The sequence below is a fragment of the Scleropages formosus genome, chromosome 20 (assembly GCF_900964775.1).
Source record: "Scleropages formosus chromosome 20, fSclFor1.1, whole genome shotgun sequence".
Taxonomy (NCBI): Eukaryota; Metazoa; Chordata; class Actinopteri; order Osteoglossiformes; family Osteoglossidae; genus Scleropages; species Scleropages formosus.
In genome coordinates, this window is record NC_041825.1 from 2692098 (window position 1) to 2715599 (window position 23502).

General features: G+C 41.5%; 2 protein-coding genes across 2 annotated transcripts; both read left to right on the forward strand.

The window, feature by feature from the left end:
- The first annotated feature begins 4773 nt into the window (after window positions 1–4773).
- On the forward strand, window positions 4774–8865 carry LOC108933014 (migration and invasion enhancer 1-like). Its single transcript, XM_018749796.2, has 4 exons — window positions 4774–4859; window positions 5184–5281; window positions 7237–7313; window positions 7456–8865. The coding sequence occupies exons 1-4, from the start codon at window positions 4831–4833 to the stop codon at window positions 7537–7539; spliced, it is 288 nt and encodes a 95-aa protein (XP_018605312.1). The 5' UTR covers window positions 4774–4830; the 3' UTR covers window positions 7540–8865.
- A 1356-nt stretch (window positions 8866–10221) lies between these two features.
- Window positions 10222–17863, forward strand: LOC108933001 (kelch-like protein 10). The gene is made up of 6 exons (XM_018749778.2): window positions 10222–10293; window positions 11257–11414; window positions 13408–13897; window positions 14244–14855; window positions 16714–16863; window positions 16974–17863. Exons 1-6 carry the CDS (start codon window positions 10222–10224, stop codon window positions 17343–17345), a joined length of 1854 nt encoding a protein of 617 aa, XP_018605294.2. The 3' UTR covers window positions 17346–17863.
- Window positions 17864–23502: the final 5639 nt, after the last annotated feature.

A 23502-nucleotide genomic window follows, 5' to 3' on the forward strand; every position in this document is an offset into this window, starting at 1 on the left:
ATGACAGCTTAGATTTGAACCCACAAGCATTAGGTCTAAAGGGAGTAGCATTAACCACTACACTAGTAGCTACAGAAGGCATAGTGGTAAGTCTACATCCCAAAGTAATTTTTACTGGAACACTTCATGGTAAATACCTTGTTCTCAGGTATTACAGCAAGGGGTTGAACCTGTATGTTGAAAGGCAGCAGCTCTGACCACTATGCCACCAATCCTACTGTAGTAAGTGTGTACCCTAACCCTACTTACCATTATTCAACCGTTAATAATTTTTACTAGAGCAGATCACGGTAAGTACACCGGTGCTCAGGTTAACAACAACTGGGTGGGATTCAAACCTGCAACCTTTGGTCTCACCAGCTTAGGCTTGTACCCTGAAATGCTTACCTTTATTCTCTCATTTGTATACATTTGCACTACGGTCCTTACCTTTATTTCACTGAACTGCTTTTACTGCAGTAACTCGGGGTAAGGACCTTGACTGAGGGGACTACACGGAGAGCAGGGATCCGAACCCAGAACCCTAAGACTGCATGGCGATGACTAACCGCAGCACTGCTTACTGACTGACATCAGGGAGATGGATGATAAAGCATGATGAGCGAGATGCAGCGATACCCGACACACCTGACGCGCCGAAGAGGGGCAGCAAACACCCCGGTGACATCATGAGGTCAGGAATTACATGTATATTTTTCTGACAACAAGCAATGACTAACAGATGCCACACGTGCTTCACGGCTGTGCAAATAATCCAGCAAAAGGCGTGCGTGGCTGACGCAGCCGTTCTGCTCCTCTCAACCAATACGGTCGGAGCTGCGGCGTGGAGGGAGCCACTCGGTCCTCTTGAACGCGTTTCAAAGCACTGTTTCACATATGCTTTGCAATGGCGCACGAAGGAGGCCCCACCACGTGTGTTGGGGCGCGAGGAAACGTTCCCTCTCCCGGAAATGTGTTCTGCGCTTCTCATCTCAGGTCGCACTCCGATCCGACGTCCCGGCTCCGGAGTCCGATGAAGAACTCATATTTAGAGCACATGATAAAACAATCGACCGCATTGATCAGATGCTCTGCAGTTCGGCACTGGGGAGAAGCAAGTCGGCGCACTCAGACACACACACACACGGACTATTGTTTCCATACAGCTATGGGGACTTTGTGCTGATTGTCACTGTAATTCGCTTTCAGCCTGTTTTTACCGAGTGCTCTTCTCTCCTAGTGATGGGCAACACACACACACAGGTTCGAAACCCACCTCCTGCGCCAGTACCCTTGAGCAGGGTACCTACCACAAAATTGCTCCAGTGAAAATTACCCGGCGGTGTAAATCAGTGTAAAGAACCGAAACACAACAGCAGACTTGGAGAAAAACGAAGACGATACAATGATTCTCGTTCAATGTCCGACTCCTCACTCCAGCAACACTGAAAACGTGTCTTTTTCTCCAAGACTTTTGAAGATACACAAGCAATTATTTACATTTATTCATGTCTTTGACACTTTCTTCCAAAGTGACTTACAGTGCTGAGCTTATAGTTATTTACCCATTTATAGAGCTGAGTACTTTTACTGGAGCAATTTAGAGTAAGTACATCCATAAGGGTGGGAGGTGGGAATCGAACCTGCAACCTTTGAGTACAAAGGCAGTAGCTCTAACCACAAATTATTCACTTCAGTTCCAAATTATTAATACCAAATTATTAACTTAAATTAATAAACTATTCACAGTTATCAATAACAGCTCAGCCTATGAACAGTTGGGGAGGTCCAGCGCCTATCCTGGAAGCGTAGGGTGTGACGCAGGGAAAACCGCGAACGGAAGGGCAGTTCAGTCACACACATGCACGCGCGCACACACACACACACACACACACACACACACACACACACACTGTACATAAAGACAACGATGAGTAAAAACGGCAAATCCCATCCATCTGTTTGAGGCCCTAGGGTTACGAGAACGTTCTTCAGCAAAGATATACGCTTTGGATGGGTGGATGGGGGGGGGGGTCAGTAATTAGTTCAGTGTTTCCACACAACACTTCTCGTCCTATTGTTGCCTGGAAAAGCTCACAGCTCACGTTGCTCTGCGACGCAGCCTTACCACTGATATTAATAATACATTGTTACTCATAGAGTGAGCAAACCGTAATAACCGGCTGGAAACATGGTGTAAAAGTAAAACGATTTGTCCAGATTTATTATTTATTATTGCCATTAATATTAACCACAATGCAGGCTAAGCACTTTTGGCCGGAATTCTGCATGGTACAGGATCGAGGAGATGGTCGGAGCCCATCCTGCAAATTTACATTTACTCATCTACCTGTCTACAGTGTTCATCTACCTATAGTTACCTATCCATTTATACAGCTGGGCAATTTTACCGGACTAATTTAGGGTAACTTCCCTGTTCAAGGGTACTACAGCTGGAGGTGGGATTCGAACCTGCAACCTTTGGGTCCAGAGGCAACCACTCTAACTACCAGTTTCTTTTTATTGTTTATTTAATGATCACTTTCCTATAAAACAATTTACAATGATTTACGCAGTTATACAGTAGGGAAGGTGCTGGAGCAATTTCAGTCTGGCAATCGTAAGGTAACTTACAGTGATTTGTCCAGTTATGCAGCAGGGTAATTTTTACTGGATCAATTTAGGGTATGGAACTTGGTCAAGGGTATTATGGAAGGAGGTGAGATTCAAAGCAGTAAGTTCATACTGTCCCTAACCACACACTTACAGTCCCTACAGTGACTCACACACTTCTGCAGCAGAGCTGGGCAACACACACAAGGGAGACTGGTTCACATAAGCTGCATGTCTTTGGGATGTGGGAGGAAACCAGAGCACCTGAAGGAAACTATGTGAAGAACACGTAAACTCCACACAGGCCGAGCAGGGAGTCGAACCGACATCCAGGCCCCGTGAGACACCAGCTCTACCCCCAGCGCTGCCGTTCTTCCGTTTCCTCAACTGACTTTCCCACCTTCCTTCCTGCGCTCGTTGCTCTCAGTTTGCATCGTGTGAGAAACAGGAGAGCAGAGCCTCCCTCCGCCACACACAGGCACTCAGACACACACAAATAGAGGAACCCACACCCAGCGCCAAGTCTAAAAGCACAGACTCACTCTTGGCGTTCCTTCCCACATCCAAAGTCTTGTGCAGCTAGAAAGGTCGGCTCAGGTCGCAAACACAGGCTGCATTTTAATACCTCGTTTTACGGTAAAATGCGCATCGGCCTGGTATTTCTCTGACAAACAGCTATTGCAAGCAGAACACATCAGGCTGACGAACTCTCTGGCTCTAGCATCGGCATCATCATTATCTAAAATTTTTGTAAAATGACATTTAAAACACCTTTTTTTCATGAAGCTTATTAATACTTGTAACACTTGTTTCACTTATCACTGTTCTGCAAAGTCACTTACTGTCTTAAGCTACTTACCATTATTTACTCATACAGACAGGTAATTTTACTGGAGCAATTTAAGATCAGTCCTTTACTCAGGGTCATGATAGTGAGATATTGGGTTTTGAACCCACAACCATCGGGGCCAAAGGCAGTAGTTTGAAGCGCTACAGCACCAACTAGCATAGATAGTCACCAAGGACACAAATTTATTGTCCTTCTGCTACTAATGGATTAACATACAGTGAAAAAGAATAGAACTAGGTGTGTGTTTTGCTGGTGTAATGAAGTGTAAAAGAGACGGGGGGGTAAAGAAACAAAAAAAGGAGGAATACACAGGGGTTGTTCAGAATGCTAGGCTCCATCTGAACAGCTGCCCCAAAAAAACCCCTGGCTTTTGGCAAGGTACATCGGCCGGTCCAGAACCACATGTCCAGTTTCCAGCGACGGCGGCAGCGTGGGGAGCAGAAAGAGCCGTTGTTCAAAAAGACCCGAACCTACGAACACGGTGGTGGATGACAAGGCGGCACTGAATTTGCCAACATTTTGAAAATTTTCAAACCCGAAATAAGACATAAAAATCCTACAAGGAATATGATTTTCAAGCAATGTAAAATTCTGTTTTATTATCATTATTATTTTTTTTATCATGTGGAACAGGAGATTTGAGTAGAACATGGCAGATGAAGCAGAGAGGAAAAACACAGGAATATCTGACAAGTTGTGGCTTCTCAGTGCGGCATGTACAACATAGCAGTGGGTAACTACTGCCCCCTACTGTTCATCTATCAATGTTTTATTTCCATTTGATAATTAACATCATTTTACGGCAGTGAGAAAAAAAACTGAAAATCTGTGCTATTTCTTTCTTCTCTAGTCTGTGACTGGTGTCAGAATTAATCTAGCAGCCAAGTTTACTAAAGTTTAGTTTACTTTAATTGGAAAACATATTTTTAGCTGATGAAATAATGGGGTTCACTAAACACTGCTGTCAAAAGTGAAATTTTAAATATCGAGACCTATGCAACTCTGCCAAAAGTTCATCTTCGCTGTTTCTCTTGACCGCTAGATCTTCAGCTGTGTTGCTAAAAAAGTATTTCATAATTGAAGACAAAAAAGTTTATGGTGTAATAAACACTTCTCTTTTCTTCCGATGCTGTACTCTGTAAGGACAAAATGTGAAACAGAAATCCTTTCATTCACTCAGGAGAGCTGCGGAAATCAGCGTCTCCGTAAGGCCGCTGTACGGAGCCGCCGCTGCGCTACGTCATTTCGATTTACGGTCCGCACGGCCACCTGTTACTCCGCGTGGAGACCAGCAGGGGGCGCAGAGAATCCTAACTGCGCGTGCGCACAGCTCACCAAACCGGAAGCGAGGCTGAGTGTTCCGTGTTGAGAGAGAACGTTTGAAAACGATGGGCGTCAAAGTTCGCGTAGAATACTGGTAGGTTCACATTTTTTTTTTTTTTTTTTTTTTGTAAAAGAACGTTTTATGTGAAACTTGAGCGGTGCACATGGAACATTTTACTTTGCGCTGAAAAGCCTTGGAAAAAAAGGTGGCTAAAGAGACGGTCGCATCCGTTTGGTTCTCAGGCGATGTTGCAGTCAAATTGAAATTCGCCGCGATCTGTCGGCAGTCAGCGCGTGCTGAAAGGGCTGCTGGGCGGGAAATGTGGACTTTGGTCGTGTCGCGCGGTGCCCTGGAGCGCGTGTGACCTGTCGGTGTCGCGTCTGCGATGACTGACTGTTCGTTCTTTTTTTATTGCAGCGGCGGATGAGGCTACGGGCCCCGCTATCAGGAGCTCGCGCGCGTCGTGACCGCGGAGTTTTCTGATGCGGAGGTTTCCGGCTTCGTCGGGAGGCAGGGTGAGTGCTGACTGCTGACTCACTGTGACAGTGTGAGTGACTGATCGCTTAGTGGCCGATGACTGATTGATTGAGTGAATGAGTGACTTGTGACTCACTGTGAGTGACCCAGTGGGTGATGAGCAACTGATGACTGAGTGACTTGAGTGAATGATGACTCACTGCAGTGACTGAGTGGGTGATGGCTGACCGATAACTGAGTGGTGACTGATCACTGAGTGACTGATTGAGTGAATGAGTGGCTTGTGACTCATTGTGAGTGACTCACTGGGTGATGAGTAACCGATGACTGCGATTATTGACTGAATGATTACTCACTGGAGTGACTGAGTGGGTGAGAACCACTCCACTGGGCTTTTGGCCTTTCGTTACTGGGCGAGCCATGACAAATGTAAACAAGTGTACACACTTTTTCATATTTTTTTAATTATGGAAAAAGTATAAATTAGATTTCGAGCAGTAATTAATCGGTGTCCAGCACATTAACTCCCAGAATGCTCAGTGCCAGAGAGACATTTATATTTACTCGCTTAGCAGATGCTTTTCTCCAAAGCGACTTACAATGAACACTATGTAGTGTTATTAGCCCACACACCTTATTCACGGTGGTGACTTACACTGCTAGATATACTACTTACAAAGGGTCACTCATCCATACACCAGTGGAACACACAAACTATAGGGGAACCTGAACAGCATGTCTTTGGACTAGGGCTGTCACTATGGATTATTTTGGTAATCGAGTAATCAGGCAATAATTTTGGCGAGTAATCGAGTAATTGTTTTTTATTCACAATAAAAATAGAATCAAGTGAACAATAACATATCATGCTTTGCATTTCAAAATTGAAAATAAAGCCACGGTTAATTTTTGTGAGGGTTAGAATTCCTTGATTTGTGTGATTAGTAACCATCAAACATGCTAACCCAAGCGGGAGTTTATGAGTTATGAAATCGCGATGAAAAGTAATGTGAACATTTTGAAACATGGATATGTTCACGCCTTAACTTCACATTTCGTCAGAGTTTATTATCATCTACGTTCCATTAAATTGTGCTCTCTGGTGGGTGTTTAAGTGGTGAAACTCTTTATAATGCAAATATATCATACATATATCGTGTTCGGTCTTGTGTTTAAAGCGGCGTGCAAATTAAGAGTATTCAAAATGATTAAAGTAAAGCTAGTAGTGAACTTGCCGTGCTGGCGGAATATCTGTTACACCTGGATGTTGCCTTTTCAGGTGCTGTAGCATTGCAAATGTGCTATTATTGTATTTAAGTTGCTTTTTGCACAGATTGCAGACAGCTATGTTATTCTTTTCTTTTAACGTGTAGTGTTCCCACACCATTGACATTTTTTGCCGTGTTTTGCACGGACCCTCGTCTGTGCACCGCCGCTTTTCTGCCATTTTGCCAAGTACTCGACACGGGAAATTGTACTCGAGGATTTTTTTAAACTGGGTACTCGAAATTAATCGAGTAATCCTGACAGCCCTACTTTGGACTGTGGGAGGAAACCGGAGCACCCGGAGGAAACCCACGCAGACACGGGGAGAACATGCAAACTCCACACAGACTAAGCGGGGATCGAACCCACATTCTCTCACACCACCCAGGCGCTGTGAGACAGCAGCGCTAATCGCTGTGCCACGAACATTGCACTGCTTGGTGCCAATTAGAAATATTTGCTACAGTTGGCCTCATATGCATCGAGAACATGAAATCCGATTTAAAGATGTTTGTGCAGTGTGTTTCTCCAAGTGCGCGTCTGTCATTTAAACACCAGCAGCTCGAGGAATGAGTGCTGGATCTGATGGATGAGCGTATTATTTGCATAGCATTTTGTAAAGGAAACACCTAGCATTTTAGAGATAAACTGTAATATTTTCAACATGTTTATCATTACTGTTGCTTCACCATGAGCTGAACACACTGCCGTGTGCTGCACTCAACAGGGAGTTTTGAGATTGAGATAAATGGACAATTGATCTTCTCGAAGCTGGAGACCAGTGGCTTCCCGTACGAGGATGATGTGAGTATCACTTCTATTGGCTTCGTGGCAATCAGAAGTGCTCCAGATACCTTCAAAGAAGCCTGTCCACAAAACAAAGTCCTTCACTGTCCTCGTTTCCTTCTTTTTTGAGCCGTGTGTCCATTATCGCTTCTGTCCTTAGATCATGGACGCGATCCAGAAGGCTCATGATGGCGAGCCGGTGGAAAAAATCACCAAGAGTCGCCCGCCTTGTGTGATCCTGTAGTCACGGTGCCAGTAGTTTTCCCACATTCCCTAAAAGGAGGTAGATCTTTGTCTGGATTTCTCTCTTCTCCTGCTTCTCTGTACTTTCTCCTGCTCTGCTCTTCGCGGGTGTGAGGTCTTTAATGATTACTGTAGCCAAAAAGGACGGTTACAGTATGAGCAACGTAGCCCCTGCACCCTCAGACGTCTCTTCGAAATTGAGGAGCAGAGTGGGAGCAGCTCTTAGATGCCGCACGTGCACAGTTCCCACGCTCGTTGAAAGCTATACAACCAACGTGATCATTCGCAGACAAAACCATGTGCGGTTAGCAAAGTGCTTTCTGTTGGACAGACGTTCATCATGGCACACAAATCAGGTACAGAAATTGAACGGTCTGGTAATCTCTCAAAGCAGACCGCATTTATTTTGACATCGTGATTTAAATTTTCAAACGTCTATGAAAATATCCGTCAGCAAACGTAATAGTGAAACAACACTGTGGCAGAGAAATAAATCAACTGAGAGGTCAGTGCTCCCCTCAATTTACTGTTTAATAAGAATAATAATATTGTTTCGCTTTCTATTTGTCACTGACACCACTGCATGGTGCAAAAACAGCGAGCAGGGAATTTCCCATGATGCAGCTACTCCCAAACAAAAGTCTGTATTTGTGCCAGGTGTGAGATGGACACCAGTCAGTGAGTTGTCTCCTCAGGTAACAAATCCGACTGACTTTTTTTTTTTTTTTTTTTTTTTTTTTCTTTTTCTTTTTTTTCTTTTTTCTTTGTTGGGTTCTGACAGATTTACACACATCACATGCGGCTCACATCACTGCTCTAGTTGTCACTGCGCAGGTGGAGAAATGAGGCCAATTCCCTGCTACCTAAGAAATAATGTTGTTAATGGTGTTTTAAAATGTCTTAATTGCTGTGTTGTACAAAAATGTAATTAATTCACACATTTAGTTTCCGCTGACTAAGTGGTCCAGTAAGTTTTTCACTGGCATGTACCAGGAAGTAAATGTAATCTCAATATAAATCTGATTCTTGAAGAGCACCTGATGATACTGCTACCTACATTTCCTGTTTTTAAAATTTGTCTGTATAAGACTCAAGGTATACAAATTTGTAATAAACTTACAGGTTGGACTTAATTTTTCTTCTTTTTTTTTAAATTCATTTATGCATTACCAGATAAAAATGTTTTCTCTCCATTAGGTTTCTTGCCAGTATAGCAACTTAAAGGAACATTACAGACTATTTGTAAATTGAGAAGATGGGTAAATGAGTTTACATGAAAAAGACTACCTTTTCTATGTGCTGTGCTAATAAAAGGGAATGTAAATAACCAATGTGTCAAACATTTCTTTAAGAATTTTGGGTTTCCTACCTCCGTTCTGATCTGGGAACGGAGTCCTCAGGGTTTCCGGTTGGAATGGTACATAAGTTAATAATGATCTGAAGTGTCAATTACATATTTTTGTTTTCCCTCTACTGGTAACTGCAGTTACCACTGTATAGTACATTACAGATCAATACAAATAAGGTCCCCACCAGGGGTGTCCAGCCTTTTTTGACCAGTGGTCACAGTTATTGTGAACAGATTTAAGGACCCACCTAAAAGCCATAAGTGACATAATCAATCTAAACTGAAAAATTTCTGTTTTATTTAGGTTTGGTAGGTGTTTAAAAGTGTGTTTTGTCACTCGGTCTTAATATTTTTCATAAAAATGTGTTCTGACTTGGTGATGTCACTGATTCAAATGCAGTAAATTGCTGTTCCTTTTGAAACCTGTCAGTTAGCAGACATGTCCCTTCCTGCTTTAGGTTTAGGTAACTGTGCGAAAGGCAGGATGACTCAATTTTCAAACAATTTAATGGAAAAATACCTGGAAGTGCACAGCTGCTGCATTTTTCAGAGTTGGGACTTATCTTGGGGTGGAAATTGAAAAAGCTCCACAGTCACATTTGCCCCAAATCAATGAGCTTAATAAAGGCATCTTTCTATTTAGTCATTGGCTATGCTTTGGACAGCTATTGTAAATGGAAGATATTCTAAAGCTTTTTATTTCATTTTTTTTAATTTATAACATTGTTTCAGGTAGATTTGGACTGTAAATTGTCTCTAGTGTGGAACTGTGTGTTAAGGCTACCCTGCGATGGGCCGGTGTGCCGTCTGGGGGTGTTTCCTGTCTAGCATAGCGCCCTGTGCTTCCAGGATAGGCTCTGAAGCACCACATCCCTGACCTGGACAGGAGCGAGTAGGTTTTTACCAACAAAATGAAGCCTGTTAAGAGTAGCTGAACATGAACATAGACAGAGCAGCGTCTTCACAAAGTATTCGCTACTAGTTGCTGATCAGATCTTTCCATAAACACGCAGATTGTGCCATGTTCCTGCCACTCTCATCTCCATGGAAACAGTACGCCTTTCCTTGCTGTCTTTCATACGCATGAGTTCCATCCATTGGCTTAGTGAGTCAGCGCAGATTGCGTTTGCTCTGATACAAACAGCAATGTTAGAGAGTAGATAAACGAAGAAAATATATCGTTTGAATTTTTAAGTTTGTATTGGAAAATTCTAAACTCCATTTGTAATGCAAAAAGCAGGTGTGTGTCTGTGGGAAAGGAAACTGCAAGAGTCAGATGGGCCAGGCAGTCTGCGCTGGAGTACGCATCCAGGGAAAGGGTTAATCGTGCTTGGAATGGGGGCCTTGGCTCTCCTGAGTCCTGTCCTGCAGACGTTCCTGCTTCCGTTGAACAAATTTGGGCAGCTGGTAGCGTAGTGGTTAGAGCTGCTGCTGTTGGACCCAAGGGTTTGAGTCCCATCTCCAGCTGTAGTACCGTTGAGCAAGGTACTAACTCTGCTTTGCTCCAGCACAATTACCCTGGTGTATTAATGGGTAAATCAGTGTAAGTAACAATATTATGAGTTACTCTGGAGAAAAGCATTGGCTAAATAAATTCATATGAATTCCCATCAGTAATTTAGAACATCTGGCACCTGAAGGAGAAGGGTTAAAGGGCGGAGAAGTGCTTCTTAGATGAGATGCTGAACAAGCTGCAAAACACGCCAAGAGGCTGAGGTGGGGCTGAAAGAACCAAAACATTTGTTTATCTCTAGAGAACGGCAACACTTGGTAAACAGAATGAAAAATGAAAATAAACCGGTGGATCAGGAACTGAACTGATACTATTAATCCCTTTGTTAACATAATGACACCAAAGTTACTGCCTCTAATGGCATAGTGTCTGTTTTTTGCTAACAGATTGATTGTTTTTAAATTAGAAAATAAAATGTCACATAAGTGACCCTGAATGTGTTTGTTGCAGCCACAACACTGGTTTCCACATGAGTTTGTCTTAACACTTTTGCTTTTCTCCAAAGCAATTTACAGTATCACGTTTGCACACTGAGCTATTTACAATCATTTACTAATTTTTACAGTTGGATAGTTTATTTTTTCCATTAAAACTAATACACTTTGCATTTTACTTAAAATTCTCAGACTTTTTGATCACGTACATATCCCTTTATCAGTAAGTTTACCGTTGCCAGGGTAACATCCATATCATATTTAGAACTTTCGATGATGTAAGAAAGGTGTGCACATGTTCTAGAACATTGTAGAAGTGGGAAACTTCTAACAGTCATTCTTCTGTCAGTCTACACGTACAGCAACATTTGCTCCTGAAGAATTTCGTAAAAACTGACACTGAGGAAAAGACCAAAAATCCAGACAACGGCGAGTGCTGTTAACATCAGCAAAGGCTCTGCCATGACCACGTTCAATGAGCTGCTGCTGGAGGGGAAGCTCTGTGATGCCATCATTAAGGTTAATGATGTGGAATTCAATGTCCACAGGATTATCCTCTGTGGCTGCAGCTTCTACTTCTGGTGAGCTATTGTGGACTGCACCATGACTGTCCATTTCCCACAATAGTGAGGACTATTCTCTTTTGTAGGAAAAATTATCTTCGACCTTGGTAACAAAGAGTGCGCTAGATCTATTGTAAGGCTAATCACAGATATTTAGATGATCCATAATGATTATGATCTCTTTAAAAAGATTGTGCTGTGTACTTTAACACACAACACATGGCATTACATGAATTACTATGGGTAATACACTTCAGAAATTTAATTTGGTCAAAAACAGGTGGGCGGAGGTATCAGTCATAATATTCAAGTTGAGATGAACAAATTACTGAAGTCTGCTCAAAAAAATTGAGTAAAAGAAAAAAAAAGTATCAACTCAAACAGCTACTCAATTGGGTCAAATCAGGTTTTTTAATGACCTGAAGAAGAAGCAATATTAATATAGTGGAAATTTAAACTCACGATCTTTGACTGCAAGATGATGGCTCTCTAACTGCAGCACCATCTGCTGTCCCAAACAAAGAGTTATGCCAAAGTAATTTTACAACGCTTACCCATTTATACAGCAGGTGCCAGTGGTGGAGTAGTTGAGAGTAAGGGGACTGTCCACAATCAGTCCAGCGGTGCTGGAAGGGGGAATCAAATAAAGCATGTTTAGGCTACAAGTTACGATCCCTAAGGACACTTGCACTATCTCCCATATTTCAACAACACTACCGCTATAAAAATAACTAAGAAAATCCAACAGAAGACAAAAAGCCTCGGGTCAGTCATGTTCTCAGAACTCACTGTATTCAGTCAGTCTGGGGGGATTTGATCGATTCCTAGCAAGGCCATAGTTCACGAGAATTGTAGCAGTAAGCATTAGTTGAATGCAAAGTACACAGCTAGTTTACTGCAGCTACCAATATGTTGATTCACAGTAAAAATGACTCAATTAGTCGTACAGAGAGAACTCAAAAGCCAAAGTGCATGAGAGGAATGTAACAGTAGAAGTACTTTTTTTTTTTTTTACAAATGTACATCAATTGGAGTAAAAATTACTATGAAAAGAAGTTCCTCCAGAAACGCACTTAAGTGAGAGTAAATGTAACTTGTCACTGCCCACCTCTGGTCACAAAGTGAATTGCAGCTTTTTTTCCAATTACAGATGCTCCTTGATTAACGATGAGGTTACATTCCAATAAACCCATCGTAAGTGGACAAATCGTAATTGGAAAAGTTGTAAGTGGAAAAAGAATACAGTACCACACTTTCTGAACATTATAGCCTAGTCTAGTTTACATTAAACATGGTCAGAACACTTACCATAGCCTACAACTAGGCAAATTTAAGCAAGAGATACACATGGACATTTAGTATTCACGCTGGAATGCGAAAACACAACATTAAAATAATGCTTTCGATATGAGTATCCCTCGTTTACATTTGCGGTTGATTACACTCGTTCGCGTGATCGCAACAAAGACTGCGAGCGCGGTTGAGTGGATGCTGCAGCTTGCTGCCATCACCCAACATCGGGAGAGAGTTTCGCACCCTATATCACAAGCGCGGGAACAGATCGAAATTCTAAGTACGGATTCTACCGAATACATATCGCTATCGTACCTTTGAAAAATCGTAAGTCGAACCATCGTAAGTAGACGAGCATTTGTACATTTTCTTTCTTTTGTGGAAACTATTGGCAGTAACATTTCCATTTGTGTTAGCTGAAGTTTTGTCAAAAGTGAAGTAAAAGTCAAGCTGTTACAGTAATTTACCCGTTCAGAGCTGGGTGGTTTTTGCTAGAGCAATTTACAATAAGTATCTTGCTCAAGGGCCCTACAGCTACCTGTCAACCCTAATAAGTGTATTAATAGGTGTATTATTAATAATTTAAAGGCTTAACTTTAATCTTTGCTGTGTTTATGATTAAATAACTAGCTGTTGTTATCATCGTGACACTGCTTGTCCAAGGCAGGTGTGTGGCGACCCGTAAATAAATAAACCGCCTATCTGAATTGTTCTCCAGTGCTCTTTTCAGCAGTGGCTGGTCTGACACTAAGAAGCAGGTGTACAACATCCCTGGTGTCTCCTCGGAGATAATGAGGCTGATTATCGAGTACGCCTACACGTGCTCGGTGCCTGTAACAGAGGACAATGTGGAGTGCCTCCTGGTAGCCGCTGACCAGTTCAACGTCATGGGCATCGTGCGGGCCTGCTGCAGCTTCCTGGAGAACAAGCTCTGCGTGGAGAACTGCATCGGCATCTACAGGTTTGCCGACTTCTACTGCTGTTGGGAGCTGCGGCAACGCGCCTGCCTCTTCATCTTGCAGCACTTTGAGGAAGTTGTGCGCACTTCTGAGGAGTTCCTGGACCTGGACGTGCTGCAGTTTTGCGACATCATAGAGAAGGACAACCTCAACATCATGCAGGAAAACGTGGTATTTGAGGCCATCCTTCAGTGGATCGCTCACACACCCGCCACCCGCAAACACCACATCTCTCTGCTGCTGCCCAAGGTGACCGCAGTTCAATAGTGTCACTGTCAGTGACCTTTGAACACCTTTGTAGGATAGTGTTCAGAAACATCCTTCGAGTTATTAAATAATCCCTCTTTTTTCGACGGTGGTACTAAAGTGTACAGCTAAATACATTTAAAATTAGAGATAACTTTGCAAAGTAAACAGTTAACATTACAGTATACTTTTGCGGTATCAGAACATTTGATAGCAAACAACTCAAAGCTTATCACCTTCAAACATACTGGGCAACAACACAATCCATAATATAACAGAAAATGAAAAAATACTCCTCAACCCTGTACAAAAAGCTTATGGAAAACGATCTTTTGCTCTGTCTGTCCAGGTGAGACTGGCACTGATGGACATCAACTATTTCCTCTATAATGTAAAGAATAATGAGATAGTTAAGGACAGTGAGGAATGCAAGCCCATCATTATCAACACTCTAAAGGCCATGTATGACCTTACCCTGAAAGATGCCGCCAACTTTCAAAGTCCCCTTACGCACCCACGTCTGCCCAATGCCATCCTACTGGCTATCGGGGGCTGGAGTGGAAGTAGCCCCACCAATGGCATTGAAGCCTATGATGCCCGAGCCGACTGTTGGGTCAACGTGACAGTTGAGGAGGAGAGCCCTCGAGCGTATCACGGCACTGCATACCTCAATGGCTTCATCTACTGCATCGGCGGCTTTGACAGCATGGAATACTTCAGCACCGTGCGGAAGTTCAATCCTGTGACACGCACCTGGCATCAAGCTGCTCCCATGCACTCGCGTCGATGCTACGTGAGCGTCGCCGTGCTGGACGGCTTCATCTACGCCATGGGTGGATATGACGGTTACGTACGTCTCAACACGGCAGAGCGGTACGAACCTGAAACCAACCAGTGGACCGTCATCTCGCCCATGCACCAGCAGAGGAGTGATGCCAGTGCCACCTCCTTACATGGAAGGGTAGGTCACTGCAGAGGAACATTCAACTCGTCTTCATCAGAAATTCATTTACGTTTATATGCACAACGATGCATTTGGCAAATACTTTTTCTCCAAAGTTCCATACAGTACAAACATATTCAAATAGCTACCTACAGAAGTAACACACCAATAGAAATATGTGTACGTAAAAACAATAGATGCTAAAGAACTAACTTTTGAAGCTGTCAAGAGTGTGGAAAGGAAATGTATCTGAAAGATATGAGTTTTGGGACAAGGTGTGTTCAGCAAGATGCCAAACCCAAGCTGGTTTCATAGCATATACTCAGCTACATGAAGTGTGTTGTGTGCCCATGACAGCTACATGGCCAGGACCAAAGTATGAGATAGCAGGACTTTACACAAAACAGGTTTATTTTAAATGAAATAGAACAAAAACAACAAATCAACACAAAACCTTTTTGGGCAGCAACTACACCAGCTGCTTTCCATAACACCCTTTCCAAAAGTTTCGAGCAAGATGCCTTATAATCCTTCTACATGGGCCCTTAACTGTCAGCAGCTGGCTGTCATCATTCAGTTAGAGCAAGAGTATCTCGAAGCTCCGGTCTCCTCAGCACCAGCTCTCAAGTGTAAATAAGTTGCAAGTCATTCAAGCCTCTTTATGTGACTGCTAAACAATTACATATTGGAATATTTTCACTGTCTTATTATAACTGAGTTGACTCAATCTCAACTCTCTTCAAAATTTGTGCTTTGCTGTGTAACTTGATGAAGCTGTGGATGTGATGCTTTCGGACTTACATTCTCTTAAACGAGTGTGTACGGTCAGTATGTATAAGATGAATCACTGAGAAAAGATGAAGAATTTTAATAGCTTATATTTTAATCGCTCTAAATTAGAAACCATCCTCAGTATGTCAGTAGGAATTACTACAGGCAGTCCCCGGATTACAAACAAGTTCCGTTCCGAAGTTGTCTTTAAGTCGGATTTGTTACATAAGTCGGAACTGTTAGGTACGGTCCGTGTCTAAGGTCAGTTAGTCAAATGTTTGTCGTAGTATATAGTGTACCTCTCTATGCATAAAAAATTTAAAAGAAACACTTCCTGATACACTAAAATATCTTTAACATAACAATACAGTAATAATAATACAATGTAATGATGTGATAATAATAACAATAATTAATGTAACTACGTTCCGTATTTATAACGGAGACATAGAAAGAGATAATAATAATAAAAGTTTCTACAGCATTTATCATAGAGGCAGCGAGAGAGACATCGGGACAAAGCCTTTTACATGCTCCATTATTTTCAGTTTGTCCTTTAAAATTGTCCCGATCGTTGACCGACTGTAGACCAACACTTTTCTAATGTTCGTTGGCATTTCACCTTTTTCCGATTGCTTTCTTATTTCCACTTTAGTTTTAGTCATTACCCTTTTCTTTGATGCATCGCCATCAGCTGCATCACATTTACGCTTTGGTACCATGGTTAGGAGGGTAAAAACAAAAATAATTAAAGCCAAATACAGTAACACATGAGACACTGTTATCAGCAACGTAGTCTGACTGAAAAGAAGGAAGTCTTTGTCCTACCTCGGGATCACGTGCCCCGCCCGCATGCCGACAAACAGCTCTACACGCGCAATGTTTAGATGCGTGTCGCAAAGTAGCACCCGTTAATTATTACGAACCACTGTATGTAACTCAGATTTTTATTTTACAGGGGGCTGGTTCGTAACTACGAGTTGTATGTAAGTCGGATGTTCGTAAGTCGGGGACTGCCTGTATAAAGTAAAATTGTCCCAGATGCTTACACCGTATGTAAAGATGGTCAGTTACAGATTGTTTGCATGTTTATTTCTTCTCCAAGGTGTACATCTGTGGGGGATCAAATGGAAACGAATGCCTCTTCACTGCCGAGTGCTACAGCCCTGACACCAACCAGTGGACCCTAATTGCCCCGATGAGGAGTCGCCGTAGTGGAGTTGGGGTTATTGCATATGGAGAGCACATCTATGCAGTGAGTAACTGCTGTCACACACCTGAGATCAGCCAAACGCAAATCAGTAAACAGTCTAGGCATGCAGCATTTGGCCATATTTTTGACGCTTGACCCTTGTTCTGTCCCAGGTGGGGGGCTTTGATGGGATTGATCGCCTGCAGAATGCAGAGATTTACAACCCGGTGACTGACAGCTGGCACATCATGTCTGTGCCCATGAACAGTCCACGCAGCAACTTTGGCATAGAAGTAATGGATGGTCTCCTCTTCGTGGTGGGCGGCTTCAATGGGTTTGCCACCATCTTCAACGTGGAGTACTACAACCAGAAGACCAACAAGTGGTGTGAAGCCCACGACATGGGCATATTCCGCAGTGCCCTCAGCTGCTGCGTGGTGCCAAGCCTTCCCAACATCACTGATTACACCGCTCCTCGGCATTCGCCGCAGAGCCCACAGATGGAACTTGGGCAGTCTGTATCCAAGGACATCTTCTCTTCGTGACCCAAAGTCCTCATTTACCAGACCCCAGTTGTGCTCACACAACCCGTCACCTGAGAATGAAAATAAAGCATCTGTTTACTGCACTGACATGGGCAGATGGAACTAGTGCTCACTTTTGTTGTGGAAAATTAATTTTCCAAATGGAATTTGGATGATTGTCTAACCCTCATTCATTTGGGATTTTCTTAAGGTTATCTTGGGTAAATTGTACTGGGATTGGATAAGTAAATTGCCAACAGTCGCTTGATTATAAATGCAATAAATCAGAGGATAAAATGCCTAATGGATGGTACCTCCACCACAGAACGCTAGAATATTTAGTTCCTATGAACTGCTCATGTTTGGACTCTGCAAGGAAACCCAAAGCAGCCCAGATTGAACATACAAACTCCACAAAGAACCTATGGTATTCAGTATAAAAGTTATATTATAATGTTTTTGTTTAAATTTTATGAACTGCACTGGATCAGAGTAACATTTACGTTTACATTTATTCATTTAGCAGATGCTTTTCTCCAAAGCGACATACATCTCATAGAAAATACAATGTATTCATTACATTAGCAGGAAGAGACGCTTAGATGCAGACGTGTTTCTAAAGTACAGTTAGCTTGTTTCTTTCCACCACATGAACCAATGTTCATCAGACGAGTAGCTGCATAAAACTATCCGAATACCAACAAGCTTCATTAGTAACATTACAGCAAAGACATTACGAAATTGAAATATAATTCATATAAACAGAGCAAAGGCTGAAGGTCAAAATGTTACTATCTATGATCACGTAGCACTAATGTCTAATAAGCTCCAGAAGGGTGCCCAGACATTACAGAATTCCATGGAATTCATGAATATAAGTTTGTTCAAATTATGATCCCCTATAGTTTTGACATCTCTTGCAAATCTTTACCAAAAATATTGCACTTAACATAATACCAGAATAAAGCTTATTTTTTATAGATGACAATGATAACACCAAAATATTTTACAAGATTTGTTAGAAAAAATATTTGTAGGTTGGTTGGTTGATTGATTGATTGATTGATTGATTGATTGATTATACTTAACTACTAATTGCAAATAATTGTTCATTACAGACTGATGGTGGTTCAGAGTCTCCTCCATAAGCAAAATGTGTGGGAGGTGAGGTGCTCTGGATGAATTTTGTCAACTTGGTTTATGGATGTTTATGAAGGATCACTCTGCAAAGTACAGAAACGCTGCAGTGTTAGAGGGGCTGCTGGGCGCCCGACTTCAATTGCGATATTAGCTCTACATTAATTAATGGCTGTGATTGACTGACTGTCAGTGTGGTGGGAGGTAGGAAGTCGTTCCCGCATGTTGCCTTAACATTATACAGAATTAAGATTCTGTACACAGTTAAATGAAAGTACTATTCGCTGAAATTCTCTCAAATGTTTCCTCAAGTGGTTATTCCAAGTTCGCTTTCTTGTTGTTCTGAATGACAGCTCTGAACCGGTAACCGTGAATGGGAGCAGTGTTGTTGGGGGTCTCTACAGGGAGTGACGTTTTACTGTCTGTTGTGTCTTTGTCAAAATGTGAGAGACAGGTATGGAAATAAAATAACTGAACAACAAGTAAAAATGCTGTTGTACTGAATAATACGCCTGTTGTATGAGAAATGGGTATATATTTCCATCAGTCACAGTATAGCAGTTTTTCGTTGAATGGGACCCTGTTATATGAGGGTTTGGTGTATTTGAACTGTTGTCATTGGTGCTTCAGAACATTGAAAAGAAAAAATTGAATGAAAGCACATTGACTTCTCAACTAATGAACACACAAATTTTCAAATGTCTTAAGTTTTAACTACAATGTCTTCACGATCAAGGAATGTGATTCCTGTCCACCCACCAAGTCTCACCAGGCTTGTGTAATTTATTTCAGCTATACAAAAGCAAATAAATCAAGAAATATCTGTACTATTAAGCTTTTAATGATCATGACTTCAGCAGTAAAAGGCTGGTAAGTTGAGGAGACAATGTAACTTGAAACTTGAGTACATTTTTGACCGGATGTTTTTTCACTTAAGTACATTTTTGGATGACTGCTTTTACTGCAGCAGTTGTTGTCACTAAAGTAACAGAACATGAGCTATTATTGATAATGAGTGAATAAATAAATCAGGGACAAGGGGTGTATGGAAGGATACACCTTGGACTGGATGCCAGTTCATTGCAGGGAATTGAAATTGATAAAAATATTAGCCTGAAATTACTATTAGTATTTTTTTATTTTAAATTCATAATAGAAATATCCAAGACTCAAACAGAACCTAGCCCATAAAAAAGTGCAATTGAATTATTAAGATTGCACTGATTGTGAGTGCTTAATGATGTGCCTTTGGAGAAAAAAGGTACTGAAGTAATGTAAATGTCATCTTTTAGTTTTTTGTAAACAGTTTCACACAGGTGTGTGGTCCTGACTGGGTTTGTGAGGAGCTAGTGTACTTTTACTAGAGTGTTGCTCTTCATCACTGTAGCCACCTCTGGTCAATATTCATTTAGTAGGTCCTATCACACCACAACCAGGAACAGCCGACAGAATTTGACTTATCAATTAAGAGACACGTCTTGTCCTGCTGAAGTGTCTCTTCAGTGTCTGCTACTAATGATACAAAAGTCAGTCCTCGACAATTCTCAAAACATTTTACAAACATCTGGAAGTGTTCAAGTTTCTCAGAGCGAAGGTGGTTTTGGAGATGCAAAAAATAATTAAAAAAGAATATGTTATCACCGCAAACTCTATTAATGTTAAATCAGAACCGTTAACTAATTCACCCCACAAACGTGCAATTTTTTTTTATGTTCTGGGCACATTTATGTTTCATTGTTATCTCCATTTTTGTTGCCATAGCAACAGCATGCCTCTATTAACTGGTGTTATTGGAATCACCAACACTCACAAGCCCAAAATGCGAGCTGTAAACAACATGGAAGCAAGTTGAATGAGGTATTCCTGCAATGCTATTCTGTACAACTACCCTTCACTGTCATCTTTCAGCTCAATGTTGAACGCAGGCAACACATGTTTGCTTCACCTACAAGCAGAGATTTTGAGACCAAGACGGGGATTTTTATAGAAAAATTCAAAATGTGAAGGAAATCATTTTCTTCAATACAACGTATTTGTTCATTTAGCTCATGCTTTTTTCCAGTGATTTGTAATGTTAAGGTACCTACAGTTATTTACCCATTTATACAGCGTGGTTTTTTTTTTTACTGGAACAATTTAGGGCAAGTACCTCACTTAAGGGTACTACAGCTAGAGGTGAGATGTAATCCTGCAACCTTTGGGTTCAAGAACACCAGCTTCTAACCACTGCGCTACCAGCTGTCCCAATATTATATCGAAGTACTAATTTGTGAAAAGTGGAGACCGTTCTGCACTGGAATAACCTTAGTGCACACAACTGGCCCCAAGACCAGCTGCAAATGGGAAACCTTAAGGTACCGTAAGAGTAAATAAAATAGGATTCTAAACATTTATTTCTACCAAATGCTCATGTCACCTATTAAATATCAGTACTATTGCTTGCTTTGATGAAAAGGTTTGCTTGCTTACTAACTGTCCAGCGAGACATTTTAACAGTAAACCGAAACTTTTCCTGCAATCCGTGTTTTTCAGAGAGAAATGTGTAATTTATGGAAATTTATGGAAATAATTTATGATAATCTTTAATACATGAATACACTTCAGAGATTAATTTTGTCATGTTTTATTGAATTCGCTCTGGAGTTGTTAATAACACTGTTAAGTCCGATCACCTAATTTTTGGGTTACCTCTCTTTTGCTAGCTGAGAATGTAAAATATAAACTTACCCTATTTAAAAACTGAAATGCATAAACCCCATTGCAACTCCGCACTGAACAAGAGGTTACTAATAATGGATGGATTGATATATACAGCATAAAGTATACTCAGTTGAAACATTAATTAAAACATGAAGATGTTTTTTTCAGGTGTACCTTTATCATAAGTTTACTGTTGCCAGGGCAACGTTCATGGAAAAGTGGGAAACTTGAAATGCTAATAGTCCTGTCAGTCTGTCACGTACACAACAAATAATAAACATCTCAGGCATCACACTGAGTGATATTGAGAAAAAGACAAAAAAATCCTGATACAACCAACTGAAATGGAAAAAATGTTCCCATCAGCAAAAGTCCAGAGATGTAACATAGAGCAAGAGATGAGTGCCATGACTGTTTTCCATGAGCTGCGACTGGAGGGGAAGCTCTGTGATGCCATCATTAAGGTCAATGGTGTGGAATTCAATGTCCACAGGATTATCCTCTGTGGCTGCAGCTTCTACTTTTGGTGAGCTATTGTGGACTGCACAATGATCTACGAATGCTGAAATTGTCCATTTTCCACAATAATGTGGACTTTTATTCTGTCTTGTAGCAAAAAATGCATGACTTTGGCACTCTGATTTAATGTCTGCTGCAAGGCTAATCACATCCAAAAATTTTAATTATATTAAAAAATCTAGTACTTTAATGTGACTTTAGAAAAATCATACAATTTACTTCAGATATGCATAACTTCATATTGCTACGATGGATGACCTTGTTGGGGGACAACACGTACTTATGTCAGTCTCTGAGCAGAGCAGGCAATCATTTGTAGAACCCCCTTCCCAAGCACATACAGTGGAAAACATTTGACAGACACCGCTTACAACAATACACACACGGTTGATGCAAAACCAACCAACATTAGTACAGCCTAGTAATTCCAGCTTAAAGTACACTTGGCAACAGAACAAACATTAACCTTCCACACACAAACAATTTTCAAACATCAATAAAATGAGAACATGCAAAACAGTAAAGGGTAATAGGAAGGCTCCAACCTACCCTGCCTCTAAATATGTCCCACCTATGGGGACAGACTTTTCAGACAGCCCCTAAAGTCAATGGCAAAGTCAAGACGCCACCATGGGGGGGTTCTCTTGGACCAGCCTAAGTACTTCTGGAACTGCACAGCTTTGCTAGCAACCAACTGTAAGTAAGTGCAGTATAGTCTTTGCAGCTCCAGTCCCACAAGAAGGCATGGAGTAATAGCTCCTCCAGAAAAAAAGCTAGGAGGGGTAAACAAGCCATCCATAGCTGTCAATATCTGTGGCAAGAATCTCAATGTCCCTGTTCCCTCCATATACTCGTATGTCCGGCTTATCGTGTCTTTCACTGGAAACTCGCAAGAAACACCACCACACACCGGTTGTTAGGCATCGACAGTCCACGCACTTGCCAGTCCAGAATAGCTCGACAGGTGTACTTCTGCGTCAAGGCTAGGAGGATTAACTGAAACGGGGTGGTGCTGGGATTCAAGCAACTTGAGCATTATTTCCAGAGGTGAATTATTTCACCAAGGGGCTGGTAAAGAAGTTTCAGCTTCTGCTCCATCAGTACAAATGCTTTCTTAACATCCCACAGCTCCCCTTCCAGTGCACCCCTTGTTGGTCCTTATATCCCACTTCTGACACCAGTGTGACAACCCATAACTTACCAAAATTCTTCATGCTCTTCATTAGGAGACAACGTCCATGTACAGTTGTCTTTTTAACGCTGTAGAGAGCAGTAATTCGTAGCACTCTCCCAGACAGAGACAGTGGAAACCCAAGAACATGGATTACAAAAGTATGCATGTTCACGTTTTCTACTAAAACATCGCCAGCAATGGTGCAAGTACAGTACCCCTCCAGTAATTCCAGACTTCATCGCAATCATTAACAGTACAAGCATTAACTGAAACAGAAATAATTATGAAATATCCAAACGCAAACCACAAAGCAACAATGGTTGATGAGAATGTTCCCATCCAATTCACGATATGAGTTGCTAGGTAATACTTTTCAGAAATTGCACACGGTCAGATTGAATTTACGGAATTTTTTTTTTTTACATGCATTTTTATTGTGTTGTGGAAATTCTAGAAAGGCTTGTTAACCTTGTATTTCAATAACTAAAAAAAGCCCATTTTAAGCTTTGCCTTATAGTCATTCTTATAATAATAACTAAAATACACAGATAGGTAAATGACTAAGTAAACCACCTGTGTGAATTGTTCTGCAGTGCTCTTTTCAGCAGTGGCTGGTCTGACACTAAGAAGCATATTTACAACATCCCT

Excerpts from the sequence above, each read along its gene's own strand:
- LOC108933001 (XM_018749778.2), top strand. The coding sequence starts at position 10,222 with ATGGGGGCCTTGGCTCTCCTGAGTCCTGTCCTGCAGACGTTCCTGCTT. Across the intron at positions 10,294-11,256 it reads TGAACAAATTTGGGCAGCTG|ACAACGGCGAGTGCTGTTAA; the intron begins GTAGCGTAGTGG and ends CCAAAAATCCAG. Across the intron at positions 14,856-16,713 it reads CCACCTCCTTACATGGAAGG|GTGTACATCTGTGGGGGATC; the intron begins GTAGGTCACTGC and ends TTCTTCTCCAAG.